Source organism: Hevea brasiliensis, chromosome 15 (assembly GCF_030052815.1).
Source record: "Hevea brasiliensis isolate MT/VB/25A 57/8 chromosome 15, ASM3005281v1, whole genome shotgun sequence".
In the NCBI taxonomy this organism is placed as follows: Eukaryota; Viridiplantae; Streptophyta; class Magnoliopsida; order Malpighiales; family Euphorbiaceae; genus Hevea; species Hevea brasiliensis.
Genome location: NC_079507.1, coordinates 64,945,813 through 64,966,825, shown reverse-complemented (window position 1 = coordinate 64,966,825; position 21,013 = coordinate 64,945,813). Strand labels below are relative to the sequence as shown.

The 21,013-nt window shown below is 34.1% G+C and overlaps 4 protein-coding genes across 5 annotated transcripts; 1 reads left to right on the top strand and 3 right to left on the bottom strand.

The window, feature by feature from the left end:
• The first annotated feature begins 1,085 nt into the window (after positions 1 to 1,085).
• LOC131173770 (metallothionein-like protein type 3) lies at positions 1,086 to 2,578 on the top strand. Its single transcript, XM_058135947.1, has 3 exons — positions 1,086 to 1,607; positions 1,800 to 1,847; positions 2,145 to 2,578. The coding sequence occupies exons 1-3, from the start codon at positions 1,558 to 1,560 to the stop codon at positions 2,263 to 2,265; spliced, it is 219 nt and encodes a 72-aa protein (XP_057991930.1). The 5' UTR covers positions 1,086 to 1,557; the 3' UTR covers positions 2,266 to 2,578.
• A 192-nt stretch (positions 2,579 to 2,770) lies between these two features.
• LOC110648634 (cytochrome c oxidase copper chaperone 1) lies at positions 2,771 to 5,103 on the bottom strand. 2 transcript variants are annotated; one of them, XM_058135946.1, is made up of 2 exons: positions 4,937 to 5,103; positions 2,771 to 3,598 (listed from the first exon to the last, which is right to left on the bottom strand). In XM_058135946.1, exon 2 carries the CDS (start codon positions 3,558 to 3,560, stop codon positions 3,318 to 3,320), a length of 243 nt encoding a protein of 80 aa, XP_057991929.1. In that variant the 5' UTR covers positions 3,561 to 3,598; positions 4,937 to 5,103; the 3' UTR covers positions 2,771 to 3,317. The 2 variants fall into 2 exon arrangements, with proteins under 2 accessions (XP_057991929.1, XP_021658615.1); XM_021802923.2 differs by having other exon boundaries at positions 2,771 to 3,571; positions 4,937 to 5,091.
• A 634-nt stretch (positions 5,104 to 5,737) lies between these two features.
• Positions 5,738 to 7,130, bottom strand: LOC110648628 (uncharacterized). The gene has a single exon (XM_021802917.2). The coding sequence runs from the start codon at positions 6,571 to 6,573 to the stop codon at positions 6,139 to 6,141; it is 435 nt and encodes a 144-aa protein (XP_021658609.1). The 5' UTR covers positions 6,574 to 7,130; the 3' UTR covers positions 5,738 to 6,138.
• A 1,326-nt stretch (positions 7,131 to 8,456) lies between these two features.
• On the bottom strand, positions 8,457 to 17,494 carry LOC110648635 (probable hexosyltransferase MUCI70). The gene is made up of 9 exons (XM_058136394.1): positions 16,119 to 17,494; positions 14,177 to 14,470; positions 13,534 to 13,747; positions 12,511 to 12,620; positions 12,235 to 12,434; positions 11,857 to 11,960; positions 9,836 to 10,023; positions 9,546 to 9,745; positions 8,457 to 8,860 (listed from the first exon to the last, which is right to left on the bottom strand). Exons 1-9 carry the CDS (start codon positions 16,351 to 16,353, stop codon positions 8,612 to 8,614), a joined length of 1,794 nt encoding a protein of 597 aa, XP_057992377.1. The 5' UTR covers positions 16,354 to 17,494; the 3' UTR covers positions 8,457 to 8,611.
• Between the last annotated feature and the right edge of the window lie 3,519 nt (positions 17,495 to 21,013).

The following is a 21,013-nucleotide window of genomic DNA, read 5'->3' as shown; positions in this document are numbered from 1 at the left end:
TTGGCACGAAATGTTAATTTGAAACTACTCACATATCTAGTGTCTATGAGTCTAGTATGTGCATTGTGATTTATTAATTATGGGTCTAGTATATGCATTGTAATTTATTAATTATTTTTTTTTACTTTACATAAAATTTTTAAAGAATAAGTTTTTTTTTTTATTAAATTTTGGATAACTTATAAAATTTTCCCCAAATTTAAATAATTGAAGGTAACTAAATAATAAAGGTTTTATCGTCATCCATTTATAAAAAACAGGTCACATATAATATAAAATTTTCATTTTTATAGTAAAAATCCATGGACAACTTGCCTATAGTGGAAGGCGATCACATCTCGGATATCATGCTCGGATTGGCTAATCTTAAATTATCATTAATTATCTAGTCCAAAGCCTTTGACAGAAAATAAAAAATAAAAATAAACACATCCCACGGCCTTTTGGGACAATATTGAGCTTGGAATTTAATAGTCAAAAGTGAATATTTTTGGACTCTAAAAGATTATTATATATATATTTTTTTTTAATTTCAGGACCCAGTCGCTGATGTCACAGTAACTCTAAAAGATCAAAAGAAATGAATTTTTCTTTTTGAGCTGGCTTTCCTATCCATAAAGAGAGCAATGTTAAATTAAAATGAAAATAATTATTATATCTTAAAATTGTATCATTTTTGTTTTGTCAAAGCTGTGTAATCATGGGAGCTGACAAGTGGCGTCCCTGATTTTTCACTAAAAATGAAAGAACCGATGCAAAAATATAAATATTATTATTTTGATAAAAGGCCTTGTTTGTTGTTCAATTCGTCAATGCAATATTCCCCATAAATTATTAATAATATTTATATTGCAAATCGTTGGGATAATATAAGCAGGGTGAGCTATTAAATTTTAATATATTATATTTTTATTTAAAAATTTAGAGTATAAGGTAATAATTACTCATCCAAAAATGGAGAATAGGCATCTAATAGAATCTTAAGCATTTGGATGGTCAATATTTAAATTAAGGGCACTTATATAATCTATGAAAATGAACGACAGTAGAAGAATTTCACTTTTTATATGCACTGAACGCAAATAATTGGATTAAAAAGAAGTATTGTATTTGAAAATTTGAACCAATAAGGAGAGTAGAAGAAGATTCATATCTCTGCAAATATTTTTCGAGCTAATTCCTGTATGTAAATACGTGCAGTTTCTTGGATTGTTTAAAGAAAAGAAAAGAAAATACAAGCAGTTACTTGGAAAAGGGAAATTACGTAGACATGAGAGGAGGATAGATGGCAGAGCAACGCCATTATCAAGATTCCATCGGACTCTACCTAACGAGGCGTGTGCTCCTCTCATGCCCAAGTAGGCCCTCGCCCACCCATCTCGTCATGGACCCAATATCCCTCCATTGCTTGCGCCTCCCTCTTCTTCCATCTCCAGTGATCTCCTCTATAAATTCATGCATGACCCAAGAGCGGAGGTACAGCCATTTGCTTCAAAAACTCAATAACGCCCCAGTTTTCTTCAGTTTCGAAGCTTCCTTTTACGTTAATCCACCACCATGTCAAGCACCTGCGGCAACCGCGACTGCGCTGATAAGAGCCAGTGCGTGTAAGTATTATCAAGTGCCTATATACTTGGTAGCTCAAAATATTATAAAAGATAATAGGGTTGTAGTTGATTTAGTTGAAAATAAACATGGTTTTGTATGGCCTATTTACATTTCTTGACTTGAAGAAGTTTCATCCACTTGGTGCAAGTTTTTGTGTTGATTATTGTTGTTATGGGGTTTGATATTTGCAGGAAGAAGGGCAGCAGCTACACTGCTGACATAGTTGAGACTGAGAAGAGGTATGCAAATTCAATTAATAATTCAATCTCACCCAATCTACATTTTTCTTGAATTGTAATGTCATATATTCAAGAAAATAGAATACTAGGGTTAATTTTGATTCGTTATGATTTATGACAATACAAGATAAATACCATGATAACCCAATGAGGAAATGAAAAAGGAAGCTTCTAACAGGTGAAATAAGATGAAAATGTTCAAAAAAATGAAAATTCTATACTTAGATTTTGTGAAGACTTTGATTTGAGATTTTACACTTGCAATCCAGCACTAATTGAATGTTTCATCTCTTGCAGCTTTGTCTCCACTGTTGTCATGGAGGTTCCCGCCGCCAAGCACGATGGCAAGTGCAAGTGCGGTGCTAGCTGCACCAGCACTAACTGGGTCACTAAACTTATAAAAACTAAACGTAATTAATGAGTGTGAGGTTGCAGGGCAGTCGCTAATAATGTACTTGTACTAAATAATGTGTTTTCTGTTGTCATAATTGCGGGTATGGTGCGAAATACTCTATGTTTCCTTGCATAGTCGTTTAATGGCCATATCTATGGCCTTTGTGTGGCTTAATTAATGAATTACTATTAGTATAAGCCTGCCTCTAATTATCTTTTCCTGATATCTAGTTTTTTCCGTTTCCCAACTGTTTTGATTCTTACTTCATAGCTATAATTATTCCGCTCCATTGGCAAAGGAGCCCTAAATAAATTCCCATATCACACTATTTGTTTAACTGTATTTACAGGTTAAATTAAGTATAAATATTACAAACACTACCTCAGTGAAGCACCCTGCATCTAGGACCTAGAGATTCCACGAATGAAGTGTCAAGCAACAATAACTAATTCCCAAATATGAAGGGAAAGAAGAAAGCTGGAAGAATATGTTCTCTACACTGAAGAAATAGCATACCTGCTACGATAAGTAACGGCAATAAAAGTAAATTTAAATTTTTGAGAATCTGTTCATTATATCAGTATAGGCAACATGGCACAATCACAAATGGCTCCAAATAACGAGCAGATGAGAAAACAACGTCAAGGTGTTACAAATACGGGGATATGTTGCCTGCATTAGATGTTCAACTCAATCTGGTAGCAGTCACTGAGGCATCCTCCCACAGTTGCAATTGCATACCTTGCGAGTAGTGATGCCCATTAGACCTCAGGTCCAAGTCCTTCAAACCAACAAAAACAATATCTAACATAAACAATTAGAAAGTAGCAGAATACCAATGGCATCTCAAGAAAAATATCAGATGACTAGAGCGCATCATGTACTCTCGTCTACTTTGAATTGTTAAGACTGCCTCATAATTTCAATAAATTGCACAAGTTGAAACACAAATTGTCAAGAAAAGCGGCCCTTTTCTTGTTCTATTCCTTAACTACTGTGGCATGTACGGTTCCAAAAGCAAGTAACCTACGCCCCAAATAAGTATCAAATTATCAACTTAACCATTTGAATCAATCTCAAACATTAAAACCTTCAGCTCGAAGGCACTGACGATGAGCCTCAATCCATTTTGCACAAGCATTTTCACCATGCTCCACAATACATTCATCTCTCAGCTTCTTAGTTTCAGGGCAGGCACAGCAAATCTTCTTTTTTGGCTTTGATTCTCGTACAGATGTTGAGATTGCTGAACCCTTATTTTGCTCTGATCCTGGCAGAGCTAAGGTTGAGGAAGCCTTTTGCAAAGGCAGCCCACCCATTGCCACAAAGTCTAAAAGATATTACTATGAGAGGGACTCTGCTCGGGAGAACAACAAAGAACAAAGAACATCAAATTCAAAGCTAAGAATAGAAGAAGAATAGATCTCTCCTCTGCTGCATAGCATCTAATATATCAACTTCATAAAAGCAATTGGACAGAATAGAGATAAGAAATCTGCTAACCTCTCATAAAACAAACATTCCAGCCCAAGTTGTGACCCCATTAATGAATTTCATCAACATTAAAAAAAAAAAAAAAAAGGAGAAATATCTGCCAATTATTCCATTGAAGAATAATAAAAGTGATTTCCAAAATAATTCGCATCATGCTGTGCATATCTTAAAATGCATGGCCTTATATGTTATTGATCCAAGTTCCTTCATATATCTCGAATGATCAATAGTTCAAGAACAGGAGGCAACCACCCTTAAAAAGCCATATGTGTTTTTGAACATCAATGAAGCATGTTGACTCAAAATAAACTTTCTACTTAACTATTTTTGCATTGAAAATAATTGAGCTTTGATATTTAGTGATAGAACAATAATCATTACTCAACCCCTTACCAACAAATTTCAGAGGCAGAAGTAAAGATTCGAGACTACCAACAAGTTTATAAATATACAATTAGGTGTAATTCAAGTTTCTTAACCTTGAAGAAAATGAGAATAGAAAATAAAACCAACACTTTGAATGTCTAATGTACTTCTAGCAAAATCTAATTAGTCAATTATTTATAAAATGTTATTTGCCTTCCCTTTCTCACAATCTCCACTTCGTCATTCTAAATTGCATCTTTCATTCATATGTTCGCAACAACTATCATTATTCATTTTTAAATTTCACAGAAACAAAAGGGTATTCCAAAAAGTGGACCTAGAAAAAACAATGAAACTAAAGAAGAAGACATTAAAAAAAAAAAAAAACTGATGCTAATAATTTGCTCCTGAATCATAACAATTATGAACAAGCAAACAAAAATCGGAAATCAAACAACTTGACCCAATTAAATAATTGAATTTAGAGGCGTAGGTGGGCACGGTTAGGTGGTGGTTGAATGTCTATGAGGGAGGAAGCAATGCACAAAAATGGTCATAAAATGGACTGGGTTTGCGTGGTATAATAAGAACCATAAGCTTGTATAGAAGAAGAGAAAAGAAGGAATATTTTTTCGAAGGATAAATTTTGTTGATTATCTATTAACTATTTAGTAAATTTTCGAGTTGAATCTTCAATGTTGAAATCTAAAGATCAAAATAACACATACAAAAGCTCAATTCAAAAACAAATTATATATAAAGCAATCGCCGAAGAAGCTAATGTTCCATTGAGAAGATAAAAGGAATATAAGAAACAGAAGGTATAGATACTCACCTGATTGAGAGAGGATGTATCAGAGACTGGAAGGCAGAGTTTTGGGTGATTTTGGACTTGGAGCGTGCTTGTGTTTCCGGAAATCTAGGGGAAGCTTCGTGGAAGAATCTGAAGAAGTAAAAAGCGCCTTAAGTTTTGAGCGGTTTATAAAATGACGTCGTTTATAGCTTTTTCTTTTGTGTTGAGGCGATTAAATAAAGAGGAAAATTTATTTTATAGTCCCTGAATTATGCCTTAATTAATATTGGAGTCTCTCAATTTTTAAAAATACAATTAATCCTTAATGTTTGGTTCCGTCAATAGTAGATCCTTTCGCCATTTTTAGATCAACTTGGCCAAGGAAAGGCCAGGACAGTAAGAGAGAGGCTGCAAAAGATGAAAAGTTTTGTTTATTCTCAGTTCTATTATTTAAAATATAAATATATAATATTTATATATTTAATAAATGAGTCAATCATTTATGTTGATAAATCAGATTTAAATAATCCAAATTTAAATAAGAAAAATGTGCAAAGGAATTAATAGTCAGGGCATAAGCTGTGTGCTTTGGTTCACTTACCATTTTACTAAAACACATTGAAAAGGTCCCCTTAAGAAACTTGGAATTTTCCATGACAATTAAGAACTTGAAATTATCCATATCAAACAGGATTGGAGATGTAATGCTTGTCTGATATCCCAGATTCGAAAAGAAGGACAAAAAAAAAAAAACTGAGAGAATTGATGGACAGGAAAAAAAAAAAAAAAGGGGCTCTTTGAACAAGAATGCCAAGGCAAGATTGGCTACAACAGCAAGAGAGAGGCAGCAAACGAATAAAATTTCTGAATTCACATTTCTCATCATCAAATATACAGGGATAGGGTCGATTTAGTGAGAAGTTCAGAGATTGGTGACATTAGCTAAACATCAAAGTAAAGATTCAAATGAAAGCAAATATGCCAACAGCAGATCCCATCTGGCCATCTTCACTTTCCTTCAACTCGAACATTTTCAAGATCTCATAAGCAAAATCTTATCTATGGTTTGCCTCCAATTCTTCTTTAGTTCCAGATTCACTCAGCAATCTGCAACAAACAGCCAAAGATCCCACCTGGGAAAACCCAGATTTCTGGACCAATTCCAGCTGAAATTTATTCTAAAGAAGCCCAGAGCCTGATCAAGTTCAGCAAGGCCTTTCCACGGCACAACAATTGTGTTATTGCTAATCATACTTCTCTCTCCATGAGTAAACAAGAAAGAAAACCCAGGAAAGAGCCAATGCAATATCACCCACAACCTGCCTTGGTAAATCACGAGCTAGATCTTCAAGCTTCCACTCAAAGTAAATTCTCCAAAAGGCCACTGAAACATGAATCAGCACACAACCCTTTGCAAAAAAGCTTTGGAATTCTCTATCCTTGACAAATGCGACCATGAACAACAGGAAACCAATGGCAAACAAAAGCAACCCAGAAAAGGAATCAGACGTTTGGATCAAGAGCTGGTCATGGGGTGTCGATCCTTTCAGCTTAGAAGCTACCTCAATGCCATGGCCAAACACGGACACCTCATTTGTGTAAAACATCATCAGAGCTCCACAGGTTAGAGCTATCAAAGAATGAAGCATACATATCAAAAGGAAACCAGATGAGCCCATCTGATCACGCACAAGATTAAGTTTCTTATCTCCTCCTTTTCTCCAACATAAACCAAGTACAAATAGACGAACAACAAAAGCCTTCAAACCAAAACCTACCTTATCAATAGGAAACCAATTGATAAAAACCCTTCACCTACTTCGTTTTAATGTGTGATCAAAATCATAACCCCAGGATTCTTACAACAAAGAAAATGAAAACCCAATGATCAAGAAACCAAAACGATCTTCGTAACCAATTGTAACATAAATTTAAATCAAGAATCAGAACGAGAACCCCAAATAAACAACTTAATTTTCAATTTATAACCAACTACAAGAGCTCATTTTTCCAGCAACAAAAACCTTTAAAGCTCAAACCTCAAATTTAGCCGAATCCAGTTGCAGAGAGAAATCCAAAAAAAAAAACCTTCGTATACAAAAACCCACAAATCAAGAGGTGAAGACTGAAGAGGCAATGAAAAGGAAACAAACGAAACGAAACAGAAGGTGTGGGGTTTTAGTAGGGAGAATTGTGTTCAATTTTTGGATAAACATTTATGGGTCGCTGTCATTCTGCTTAATTAATGGACACAAATATTTAATTTTGTGGGTCACCTTGTTAATTATTGATACAATGGGTTAAAAATATTAGATAAATAATAACGAAAATTAATGGAGAAATTTTTGTTCCATTGTTTTTTCTTAGTTCATTTTATTTTATTTTAATATATATATATATATAATATATATATATATATTCCAAACTACAACAACACGCATCCACAAAATGCCATGCTTTTCTGCTTGATTTGCTACCCAATTCAATGCTTATGGGTCACGGGCTTATGGGTCTAGTATGTGCATTGTGATTTATTTATTATATTTTTTTTACTTCACATAAAATTTTTAAAGGATAAGTTTTTTTTTTTAATTGTGAATAACTTATAAAATTTTCCCTAAATTTAAATAATTAAAGGTAACTAAATAATAAAGGTTTTATCGTGATCCATTTATAATAGAACAGGTGACATATAATATAGAAATTTCATTTTTATAGTAAAAATCCATGGACAACTTGCCTGTAGTGGTAGGCGATCTCATCTCGAATATCATGCTTGGATCGGCTAATCTTAAATTATCATTAACTATCTAGTCCAAACTCACTGAGCCTTTGACAGAAAATAAAAAATAAAAATAAACACATCCCATTGCCTTTAAGACAATACTGAGCTTTGAATTTGATAGTCAAAAGTGAATTGAGATAAAACAGAGGATTAGCGGTGGATGGAATGATGAATGCAACGTGGGAATGGAACACTTTACTGTATCTCAACCTGTACTGCTTTAATGCTTCGTGCTGTATGCCAACCCAACCAGACAGCCATATTATTATATCAATCATAAAGAGAGATGAGAAATCATTTTTCCAAAAACAGGAAAAAAAAATCATGGGAGACATGAGGCATCCAACACAGCTGTTAGATTTTGCTGGTACAATTCATTGTTTGCATTATTCATTTCGCTATCTTTCAGCTCGTGTGCGATATAAATTCTATCCAGAACCTTTTCTCTTTTTTGTGATCCCACCAAGAAAGAAGAATAAATAAACCTTCTGAACTGACAATCTTGGAAGTGGGCCTCTCCTATTCAAACCTTTTTGGTTTTTTGTTTAAAGAGGGGACTGGGAGGAGGAAATTAAGAATTTGCTTAAATTGAGAGGTGCACATAACCCATGTAAGATTAGTTTATCAGTTCTTTCCTGACAATTGATAGAAGTGAAGGATTATCATCTTCATCCTATTTGAGACCAGTGATTACATTATTCTTGAGCAAACCCACAACATTAAGATCCATGGTAAAAGATGAAAATTAAGATCTGCATCAAGAAACGGAGATCAAGATGGCATGGAATCATTGCAGCTTGTATGAGAATTATTTGGTTGAATGTATTTACAATAATAAAAGAATCAACAGATATCAACAATTTGGAAACAAAATTTTGCGCCACTCTTGACCCTTTGATCATTCTTAACACTTGCAACCAAATCCTACTTCCTCAACTTGCAAATTCAGAAACAAGGAGAAAAGGTTTAATTTTTCTTGCCTGTGAAATGACATGCTTGTCCCTATTACCAGCAACAGACTTGCGGTGATGCCGTGGATTTGATCTCTTATCCTTCCCATGCCTAGAAGAATTCTTCACCGGAGTCCTTCCAGTTGCACCATCACGATTCAGGGGAGGCGGACGTCTAATAACAGAGGCAACAGGGGGGGGCTTGTGCTCTAATAAGTCTCTGTGATAAGCCTGTACATCAAAAATCAAGTGCTGAGCATTCAAATAATCATCAAAAAATTCACAGGTATCATTTTATCAAAACTTGGATATGCATGGAACATGTTAAGATCTAATTAACTTCTTCCTAATCTGCATTCCATTGGTGAATTTTAGCTTCAAATGCTAAGACATGGAGACAAAAATGAATGGTCAGTGGTGCAAAATTTACAGAACCCCTACATAATACCCTCATGTTTGGAAAAGATAAAAAACAGAGGTCTGCCTACAGATTTCCACTGCAGTTGAAACAGACAGTTTTGTCACATACACCCAGCTGAGGAGCCTTTCAGATTTTACATTTCAAAACTAAATTGTACGCCCAACTCCTCGCTGTCTGGAAACTGGGAAAGAAAGCACAAGTAACTAGTATTCCACCATCATAAGAAATAAAGATGATGATGACAACCAGCAACCTAGAGCAAATCTTTTGAGACAGAAAAAGTGGTGTGGTCAAGATGCTAACGTAAACCCAAACAAAACTTAATATGTTAAGGATACTATATAATTTCCAAGCATTAACATTTTCTTCAAATCTTCTGAAAATTAGGTTTTCTTATCATAAATTTAAAATTGATTCAATATGTCAACAAATAAGCAACTTCTCTGGAACAAACACATCCCATAAAATAGTCATTGGTGATGCACAAGCAGATACCTGAATCACAAAATTACGCCTTTCACAGTCCAAAAACATATTGCTGCTCCATTTAACTTTTTCCATAATTTTGTCCCTTACTGTGGAAAAGCTTAACTGATCCCTGGAAGTAAACCGATCAACTTCATTGAACCATAGGCAGGTAAACAGATTTGTAATGGGAACATGTTCTCTTATAATGACACAACCTTCTGGAACATCTGCAAAAACTCGGTCACAAAGAGACAAATTTAGAGCTAAAAATGATGGAAAACAGAAAAGCACTTGCTTCAACATAATCATGCACATACCACTAGTTATTGGAAACTTAGCATTAGTATATGGTGTTAAGCCCTCCCTTATATAAAATTCAATCTGGTAATCAATGGAGGTATTGTCATACTTTCCAGCAGCTTTGTTAGCTTCAGCCTCTTCAAACACATCAAAGCGCCTGTAATGTCTTGAGATTGCAAAATTAGCATTTTGGCTCCACAAGAACCTGAAGTCCAAAAAAATAGTTTTATGAGGCTAGTGTATTGGGTAATCAAACTAGATCTCAAATCAAATCCATATAAGTTCCTACTTTTGGGTCCAGATATGTAACTCAATGACAATCTATGATAGAGATGTTTATACCAAAAACTACTTTAAAATGAATTAATGTATCCAGAAGTCAAATGCCAACACGTTCAATGATATGAAACAGCACAATGATGACAGATTCCCCTGTCCCATGCAGCAACAAAAGCATTATTTGCTTTATAAATGCTTTAATCCCCAAGGGAATGCCAATGCCCTATTGATTAGAATTTAGGACTCTGTATTGGAGATTCCAAGTTCTAATAGCATCATGATTAGGTTTGTCTTATGAACTGAGGGTGGACTACTCCCTATCAAGTAGAAAGGGGAAAAAAGATAAGAATAAATGTAAAGCGATGGTAACCTAATCAACTTAGCCAATAAAAATAGTCCACATTTGTAATTATTAGATATACATTTTTGGAAGAAATTAGGAGCGTAAGCAAACTAGTGTGCCTGGTGAACAGTTTGTGCACAAGCTTGATAAGAACTTGTTTGTGATTCTTTATAAAGTTAAATCAACGAGTTTGAACAAGATTTTAAAACTCATTTAATCAATAAATAAACATGACATAAGTAAGCTTGGCTCAATAATGTTTGTGAACTTGTTAGTTTTAGGCTTGTTTATATTTATTTCTTTAGTGTTCTTGATATTTGACAAAAATTGTTGATTATGAACCAACATTAGGCTTTTAAAATTCATAATTTTAATGATAAGAATGGTGAAATTTTAATTCAAGTCACTGTATACTATAAGAACAACTGTAGGCCATACATATAAAATGGAATTTTTAAATGAAAAGATACTACCAATAAAATATAGTGTCATAAACAGAGCAAGAAGATGTGGAACTTTGTCCCAGATCAGTTTGTTGCAAGGGAGAGTGTTGAGTTCCTGGGACAAGGATCCTCGCCTTGAAGAGCCTACGGTGGATGAAAACAGGAGCTTGTTAGAGGGAGCCCCTAAACCTCAAGATTCGTAAAACAGAGAGAGAGTCTCTAACCTCAAATAATTTGGAAATAATCTGTTAGATTTATTAATTCATACAACCCTCTTTATATGGCAGAGGTTTATAGAGTTTTATTGAAATCCTATCATCAATAGTCCTAATCCAACAAGATTTATAACTAACGAAGAAATTAAGCAATTACATCAGGAAAAATAATTAGGAAATAACAAATGTTGCCGTCGCAATCCTTTAGCTGCGCATCCCAGGTTTCTAGCTTTTTTCCCACGAACGCAACCACAATAGAGAGGGGGCGATGGCCTCCTTATATGGAGGAAAGCACCCCTCTCTTGCACCATAGTGGTGGCTTAAAAGCAAGCATGTGGGGCTCACTAGTATTTTTCCTAACAATATTTTGTCTTTTATGTACCACTGTCAGTGTCAGTGGCCTTTTTACCCAATAACAAGTCTAAAAAGGGGGTGAAGTTTGTTATGTTGGGGAGACTAAGCAGAGCCTGAAAGAGGAAACTCAGCTGGGCTCGGTTTGTTTATGCCCCTAAAAATTAGGATCAAAACCTCAAATGTCAAGCACTGAGATTAAAACACTAACAGGCATTTAACAAAATTTCCTAGTCAAGCCTAGTTATTAGATCCACATAGCAACAATAAACCTTTCATGCATGTCAAATTGATGTACCAAGAAATTTAAAAGAAAGATGCAAAAAGTTGGGAAGTGAAGCACAGATCTTGATGATTTATTCATGACCATTTAAGCAAAGCAAATTCAAACTGAAAATGGGTTGTACCTCTCAAGAACTTGATAGGGATCCACAACAAGTTGGAGTTTTCCATCAATCCATATTGAATATCGAACATTGGGCAAGATCCTATGCAACAGAAGCTTTGGAACCTGCCCCATTCCATGACAGCACAACAACATCCCTCATTAGTAACATCACACAAGGTTTTGGGAATCAATTCGTAAAATTAAAAAATGATTTTTAGCATAAAATACATCTTTTAGAATTTAAATAAATCAAAATGAAAATCTTTTTGATGATCAATTGAGAGAAAATTAAAAAAAAAACTACAGCTATGCTAGGATTGGTATAAGAATTTTGTCTAAAGAAGTTTGAGAAAGATACGTCAGAAAGACCAAATCAACAAAACAGAAGCAAACTGACCTTTCCATTACGTCTTGAATCACTATAAGGAATGTTATGGACAACAATAATCCTCCATAATCCGACCTTCATATTGCTATCCATGACACTAGAGTTCTTCATATATGCTTCTGTCTCTTCATCAACAAACATGTAGAAAGGAACATTTTTCCTTGATGCTTCACTAATGTTCTTGGGCTGTTGGATTATGTCATATTTCCCTGGCAAGAGAGTAACGATGAGGAAAGGATGCATAAAACAAAATATTTTAGTAGACTGGCTTATGCACAACAATACCAAATATAGCTGATGCGACAATGACATCATGAAACTGCTCCAACTCCATAAGGTCAGCTTCATCAATATCAAATCCAGTCTGGTGACCCGGTTTACTTCCTTTGACAAATCTGACAAAAGAATATGCATCAGCAGATAGACACATATATCAGAAATAACTAGAATTTCTTACAGAACATTGTAGATACCTCTAAAATTTTAAATTAAATTAAAATTCTTGCAAAAAGAGGAAAATAGACATTACTAAGAATAGAAAAGGATTAATTAAAGAGCTAGTGGATTAATCCTTAAATTTTGAATGGTTAAGTAGAATTAGCTTGATGGGTTCAGAGCAAGGCTCATCAAGGGAGGATTCATACTCCTTGACCTTTCCACTTGGTCAGGCCATAAATAATTAGGAGTTGGAGGTAGTGGGCTTGAACTATACTTCTTTTAAGTGAAAATTTGTCCACTCTTAAAGATTGTGCCTTGTGTCACATCATCAGTGGCTCTCAAGCCATCAAATTCCCTATATATACCCCTTTGTTTCCCTTTTTTGGGTCTTAGAATCAACCTTGGAAATCCCACCCACCCACTCTCTCCCTAAAAAATCCTACAAACCTTTTCATATCAATCACCAACCAAATTTGCCTTACATATCATTTACCTATCAACTTTCTCTTACTTCATCATCATTTACCGACCAACTTATATCCCATTCATCTCACCAACATCTGCTACCTCACCCTACTTTCCCCTCATATCTCTCACTTGTACCTTGTAAAGTTGTACCCCCAGTCTGCCGCACAGAAAAATGTCCATTAAGATTGTCTGCTCTTCCTCCCATGCCTCTCACTATTTCATTCTTTCCCCCATGGATGTAATAAGTGGACAACGCTTCCCCTCCCCTGCTTTTGACTCAAAGAATGCATATCTATAGGCACCACAGTTCAATGTACAACAATGACCATGAAAGATTCATTCAGGATACCTTCAGTACTTGTAATATCACTTAAGCAACAAGATCAAGAGAATGATACCTACCCACAATGCACTGTCATCGACTCTCGTATATCAAAAGAATCATTCCTCTGCTTTAAAGAAGGATATCCACCAAAATCAGAACCTCCATGAGGTTCAGTTTTGAGTGGGTTTTCATCAACAACATATGTCAGATTGCGAAGCACTGGCGATACTGATGGAGAAATTGGCATTCTAGCTCTGGCTTGCTCCACGGGAAGGTAACAAACTGAACAGGCTGAATGACATACAAGAAGGAACAAATCAAAATTACGTGAACAGGCTACACGCTAAATTCAGGTAGTTTTACTGAACTTTTGGTTTTTGACATACTTCATTATGTCAAGATGTCAACAGATTTGTCTTATTAAAACCACACATATTGATCCATTCTTCATGGTACAAAAATGACTATAACAATTACATATTGATTGCAGGTTTATGCCACCTTTACCTTCAAATAAAGTGAAGAGCAGATTCTTGCTGTAGAAAATTATTTATAGCTTTTTATATATTCATATCATAAAGTCATGAAGTTATTTATTATTACAGATTCATGCACCAGTAGCAACTCAAACTTGTGGTGCAGTCCAATCTATTAATCATGGGCAGATAATTAAAACATGATGATGAAGAACAACCACTGTCAAAACAACTCAAGACTTACGACGTGGCCCACGCTGTCTTCCACCAGGTGGAGGGGGCGGAGGGAGTGCAAATTTGTGGCATGGATGTTGTGATGAACCACTAGCTGCCTCACTATGTTGATGGAGAGGAGCTTTACTTCTACCATTTCTTTTCTTAGTGTCAATATCAACTGGCAGATCACTTGACCTACTACCTGCAGCACTAGGTCGATGTAGAGGAGAAGCACTCCTTGTTTTAAATTTTCGCACAGTGTGAACATCAGGTAAATGGTCACTTGATCCTTTAACATTTGAACCTGTGGTTTCTGTTGCATCTACAGAAAAAAAATGTAAATCAAAATGCAGTGAATAATCTAAGAAATAATGAAGTATTACAGTTATAGAACCATGACATAATTGGGTGAATGGGGAAACTAATTAATAAGATCTTTTCATTTGGCTGATGGTTATTATAATCAATTGTCTTAAACTCAACTCAACTCAGCTCAACTAAGCTTTTATCCTAAAAATTTATTAGAGTCGGCTATATGGATTCACTTTCTCCACTCTAACCGATTTTGAGTTAAATCCTCGAAAATATGTAATACTTCTAGATCATGTTGTATTACTCTCCTCTAAGTCAGTTTAGGTCTACCCCAATGTGCTCTACTTATCTAACTGGAACCACCGTATGTCTACTCTTCACATGACCAAACCACCTCAATCTCCCCTCTCTCAACTTATATTTAATTGGCACCACTCCTACCGTTTCTCTAATACTCTCATTACGAACTTTATCTAGTCTAGTATGGCCACTCATCCGCCTTAACATTCTCATATCCGCAACTCTCATGTTAGACACATACTGCTCCTTTATTGTTGAACACTTACTACTATATAACACTTACTACTCCTCACATCCCCCATTTACTTGAAAGATTGAGCCGAGATATTTAAAGTGATTACTTTGAGGCAATACCACTCCATCCAAACTAACTCATTCCCTATCACCAGTTCGGCCTTCACTGAACTTGCAATGCATGTATTCTGTATCCGTTCTAATTAACTTAAAGCCCTTTGACTCTAGAGTATTTCTCCAAAACTCTAGCTTTCTATTGATTCCTTCTCACATCTCATCTATCAGAACTATGTCATCCGCAAACATCATGCACTAAGGGATACTTTGTTGTATATGTTTCATCAATTCATCTAGAACTAATGTGAAAAGATAAGGGCTCATAGCTGAACCTTGGTGTAATCCAACTGAGATAGGAAAAAAATGCTCTATTTCTATATACGTTGCTATCAATAGTTAAATGAGGAACAAAAATGGAATTCTCTATGTCAGTCTGTTTGCTTTCTCATGAAGAACCTAAAGTATAATTGATAATATTAAAAAAAAAAAAAAAACTATTATCTGATTATGGTCGACCAATGTGTGGTCCTGAGAAGGGTAAGTCAGATAGTCCTACATATTATAAGAAACCTTTGTTCCAAGTTTTAGAATCTTTCATTGAGACCAGAACTTGAAAGTACTGGCCAATTCAAGAAACAAAGTCCTTTTTTTTTTTTGGGTGATTGTTTCGCATAGAAATAGAACTATTAAGCCCCTTATATATTCTGATGCAAGATGAGGGGAAAAAGGCTAAATAATTCAAATTAAAATCTTTTGAATAAAAAAAGTTGGTAACCAATTCAATAACTATATTTAATTTTTTACTTCAACCATGTGACTCTACTCATTTTTTGTTTTCCCCACCAATGAGTAAAGAACAAGCAATGAAAACTAATCAATAGATGTCTAATCCTTCATGAACAGATTATTTCCCTACTACTTTTAAATTACTGATTACCAAACGAGAACTACACATAGAATATGAATGCCCAAATTGTTCAGATTTGATGCAAAAATAATAGGAGAAATGATTAAAACAAATTAGCATGCTTGCTTACAACAAAATAGCAAACATGTTCGAAACAAACCTTTGCTAACGGTAAGGGAACCCCAAATGAAAACTAGGAGAGCAAGTGCAACCAAGAGAATCATTGCAACCCTTCTTCGACCCAAGTACCGGCAAATAACAGGGAGAACCCGCTCTTTCTCCCTCAGACTCGGTACCAGCATTTTTGAAGAAGATTTCCGCGCAATGGATGGAAATTTTGCTGAAGACTGTGACGAACCATAGCTTCCTCGTAGACCCAATGACCCTCCAGTCATTGTACTTCCAAACCCACGACTATACTTTTCATCTCTTTTTCTTACAAAACCAGTTTCAAAAACTATAATGTGAAAACCAAGTCCACATCAGTCTTAAAAATCATAAACTGCTTCTTTCATACTTTAATGATTTGAATACCAACAATTTCACTTTGGTTCCCCCTTTTCTGTTTGTGTCTACAAGCTCCTTGTCATGCACATAAAAGAAACCACAATTGTATATCAATGCAATGCAAATCAATCTCACCAGGCAAAACCTTCTTCACTGAAATCTAAAAGCTGTGATATCAAAATGAATACCCAAACAGGAAAGAAAAATAAAAAACCTGTGTTATCCAAAAATTAGGGCCTAAAAAGAAAACTAGCGAGCAAATTAATTCCAAGACCGAAGCCGGTTCTCAAATTTCACTCAACTGACGCATATATAGTCTCAAATCCCAATGTTGCTCCTGATTATCCAAAACCCCACAATGCAAGCTAATCTCTTCACAAAAATAAGCAAGCAAACTCAATTTTAATTCACATTAGCGACAACACTCCACCTGCAAACCACATTTCATTTCCACCAAAATCCGGTCTCCATCTACAAATCCAATCAAACAAATACCAACAGAAATTCATTCCAAACTCCTAGCAAAAACATTAACCAAAAAACCCACCTCGAAACCGCATTCTATTTCTATGCAAATCCAGTCTCTCACTAAAACTCCAATCAAACAAATTCCAAACAAAACTGATTCCCCAGTTGAATCATAATCTCGAACTATAAACGCAGCACTTCAAATCCACAAGAACCCAAGTACATTCACATCAAACACCCAACGAATAAAAAAACGACACAAAATAGAAAGAACGAAAGAAAGAAAACAAAAAAAAATCTATCAATCAAATGATACACCCCCAAAATTCCAGAGATGGGTTTGCCTCTGCAATGCGCTTCGATATCCCCAAACCTCAGATTTGAATTCTAGTGCTGCTCTGAATTGGGTTTGTTAACATTCATTTTCCGTCCAAACTTTGGAGTGTTAGCGTTTGTCCGCCTTTGAGATACCAATGTTTTCTGTTTGATATTCTGCAAAACAAATGAGAGTGTGGCACTTGAAAGTCCAGGCCGAGGGAGAACTCGGCAGTTGACACATGTAATTATGCTTTTTTTTTGTCAGAATTATTATTTAATTCTGAATATTATTATTGTTATTCGCGAAATAATCTATTTATTATTAAATCAATTAATTTTTTATCTACATTAATGACGTTTTTAGTTAATTTAAAGTATATATATATATATATATATATATATATATATATATATATATATTGCAATTAAAATTTTTTTATAGGAATTGGAGACTTGAAGCCCAAAAACAAAGAGAGGCTCCCTGGCGGAATAACAGAAAAGCTCTCAGGCCTAAACATCAAAACCTAGCCAACTAGACCACTCCATAGTCTAAGGTCCAAGACCCATAAACAACCCCAGCAAAGTGGCCAGCTCACCCAAAAACCAAAATTCGGCAAAAAAACAAAGAACAGCGTTATCGCTTATCCTTTATCCTTTATCGCCTATCCTTTACTCCAGGCCATGCATAGCATCAATGCTTGATTTGGAGGCCTCAAGCGAGGATTGAAAAAAAAAAAAAACTCAGATTTGAGCAGATCAACTAGAGCTAAGCACAGGCAAAGTGAAGCACATAGCCAAAGGAGCCATATCTCACCGAAAGGAGAAGCCATGGAAGCATCTCATTGGCAATGATTAGCAGAGGTAAATGGCAACGAGACTTTTCAGCGTCTCTCGCGCTAGGATCCTTAACCAAAGACAACCAAATTTATAGAGATAAAAGTTTCTCTAAATGTTAGAGAGAGATCAATTTTTATTTTATTTTATTACAATTAATTAATTGATATTTCAAAGTAAATAAATTGATATGTTGATAATATAGTAATACTAAAATTAAATTAAATTATTATAACAACTTAAATATTAATTATTTTTTCGTTTATTTATAATTTTTCCAATTAACACTTGACTGTTTATTTGTGAAGCATACAATACTAGATTCTTGCTTCATTTAATTGTGATTCGCAATTTATTAATTTTAGATTCATCTACTTATATTCACAATTTTTAATGTGTTTATGTGGGGGCAATTTATACACTTTGTCTTTAATATTGAATTTTATCATATAATAAATAAATAAATAATTAGATTTTACCTAAATTTCATAAAACAGCATTATAAATATGTAATTATAAAAAAAAATACAACAGTATCATTTTAATCTCTGGTTTACGTGGGAAATAAATGTTATCGCAATTATGTACGGCTAATTGAGTTGGGCCACAAAAAACAAAATCTCAAGTCCAGCCCATTCAAGAATCAGCCTTGTGGACAAAACTTCTCCAGCAACCTCAACATTTCCGCATAACATGCCAATAAAAACAAGTTTGCCACTTTAATAAAATGAAACACATTAATCACCTTTTATTGAACGATATTAGAAATATCATTAAATTTTTAAATTCATCACAATTAAAATTAAATAAGAATAAAACACATCATAATAAAAGAAAAACATTACTGTATTTTTTAAGGAAATAAATAAATAAATATATATATATATATATATATATATATATATATAGTGATTTTGTACTTTAACACGTGAGAAGCCATTGTTTAATTTTTATTAATTTGATATATTGTGTTTTCCTCTATTAGTAAATGTAGTTAAAACTGTTAATTACTGATAAATAATATTAAAGTGATCAATACGGCAACAAATTAATGTCATGTATTCTCATATAAGCGTAACGTATATCATATATTTTTGTATCAATTTAATAATTATTAAAAATTATTATAACTATAAAATTTAAATTAATCCGCACCATATAATACTGAGCATATGACTGATCTTTTAGAAAAAAAAAATCATAGACAATTAAATGAGAAATAAAAAAAAAGCTTTTTTATATATTTTTTTAAACATAAAATATAAAGAAATTGAGTTGATGATTAAAGATTTACAAGGCCACAAGCCCACGATATAGAGTTTGCAATTGAAACTCCCTTCCAAACCTTACAAACAAATGGCTCAAAACTCAGAATAATATGGAGCCCTAGGAATACATGGGTTAACCCATTATTTTCTCCATTGGCAGCCACCAAACCAACATCAACATCATGATGCCTTTTATCATCTGCACAGGCTGAAGAGAAACTGAGGATGACCAAAGGGGAGCTGCAAAAGCAGGACAAGAAGCACCATGGAGGACACCAAACTGGATCAAAATTCGCTATCCGGTAATATCAAATTCCCCCAACCAAGTGCATCAATCCCAATAGACACAATGGAGTAAGCAACAGGAATTTTTACCATACAGGTGGTGTACTGTATAAGTAAAAATGCAATAATAGAGTGGCATTGAAGCAAATTATAGAAAGGGAGTGAATTATGATCAGCTTTAAGAATACGCTAATCAAAATATAATACGAAGGACAAAAACGCTAATCAAAGTAGCGTTCGGAAAAAAAAAATACAAAACATACAGATACACTATTTTAAGCAGCGTCTTAAAAGCAAAACGCTATTTTAACTAACGTCCGAAGATTAATAGCGTTTTTCACCAAAATACTAATAATAGTAGCATTTTTGCATCGTACGCATGTTCAAATTCCATGCAAAAGTTTTGACACCAAAACGTCATTCATAATAGGGTCCTCCTTGGCCATCATACAATATTTAACTTAAATTTATTTAATATTATTAATATAATTAATGTGTAAAATATGTTTTTGTTTTAGATAAAAAATAATAATGTATATAATATTTAAACCATGCTATTGAGAATTTTCTTGTTTTATTTTTTAAAACATGTTAATTTTGTATTTTTAAAAATACATTAATTTTATAGATTAAAATTATTAAAGTATAAAATTTTAACCGTATTTATTAACGAAAATATATAATGTAATTTTTGTTTAAAATATGTTAGTTTTATTAATTAAAAATATTAAATTATAAAATTTTAATCATATTTGTTAATGAAAATTTATATTGTAATTATTTAAAAAATATTAATTTTATAGATTTAAAAATATTAAATATTGAACATATAGTGATACTGTACAATTTAAATTACCAAAAATTGTACCAATAAACTAAATTGTCACGACCCAACCTATGGGCCGGACCGGCACTAGGACCTAGGCCAGTCTAAAGTCCTCGAGGCCCGTAGTAAGCCTAACTATTCATTAATCCAACTCTAAGGCCCATTTGGGCCCAATATCAAGAAATCAACCGGACAGAGTCCGGCCATAAAATGGACCTACCAACGGGGAGTTTATGACTCACCCGACCTGTAAACACAGTAAATACTCAATTGGGGAGCTCAGCTCACCCTCCACATACTCATATCATCATAAAAACATATGGGAGCTCGGCTCCCTCATCCAGTCCATCAAACATGCATATCGTCATACGTTTACAGGTCCAACATGGTAATAATATTACAGACCAAAATCAAATAAATATTTCTAACACATGCGGAAATTCTAGGAGTAAATAAAATTACACAAATATTGACAAACAACCTGCGAAGGAGAAAAGCAGGTTAACCACAATAAAATCCTTCTGTAGCCTGAAAAAAATATTGAACAGG

Coding starts and splice junctions, on each gene's coding strand:
- LOC131173770 (XM_058135947.1), top strand. CDS start 1,558: ATGTCAAGCACCTGCGGCAACCGCGACTGCGCTGATAAGAGCCAGTGC. Junction 1,608..1,799: donor GCTGATAAGAGCCAGTGCGT/GTAAGTATTATC, acceptor TGATATTTGCAG/GAAGAAGGGCAGCAGCTACA. Junction 1,848..2,144: donor ATAGTTGAGACTGAGAAGAG/GTATGCAAATTC, acceptor CATCTCTTGCAG/CTTTGTCTCCACTGTTGTCA.
- LOC110648634 (XM_058135946.1), bottom strand. CDS start 3,560: ATGGGTGGGCTGCCTTTGCAAAAGGCTTCCTCAACCTTAGCTCTGCCA.
- LOC110648628 (XM_021802917.2), bottom strand. CDS start 6,573: ATGGGCTCATCTGGTTTCCTTTTGATATGTATGCTTCATTCTTTGATA.
- LOC110648635 (XM_058136394.1), bottom strand. CDS start 16,353: ATGACTGGAGGGTCATTGGGTCTACGAGGAAGCTATGGTTCGTCACAG. Junction 9,746..9,835: donor TAAGTTTCCAATAACTAGTG/GTATGTGCATGA, acceptor GAGTTTTTGCAG/ATGTTCCAGAAGGTTGTGTC. Junction 8,861..9,545: donor GGCGTAATTTTGTGATTCAG/GTATCTGCTTGT, acceptor TTTGATGTACAG/GCTTATCACAGAGACTTATT.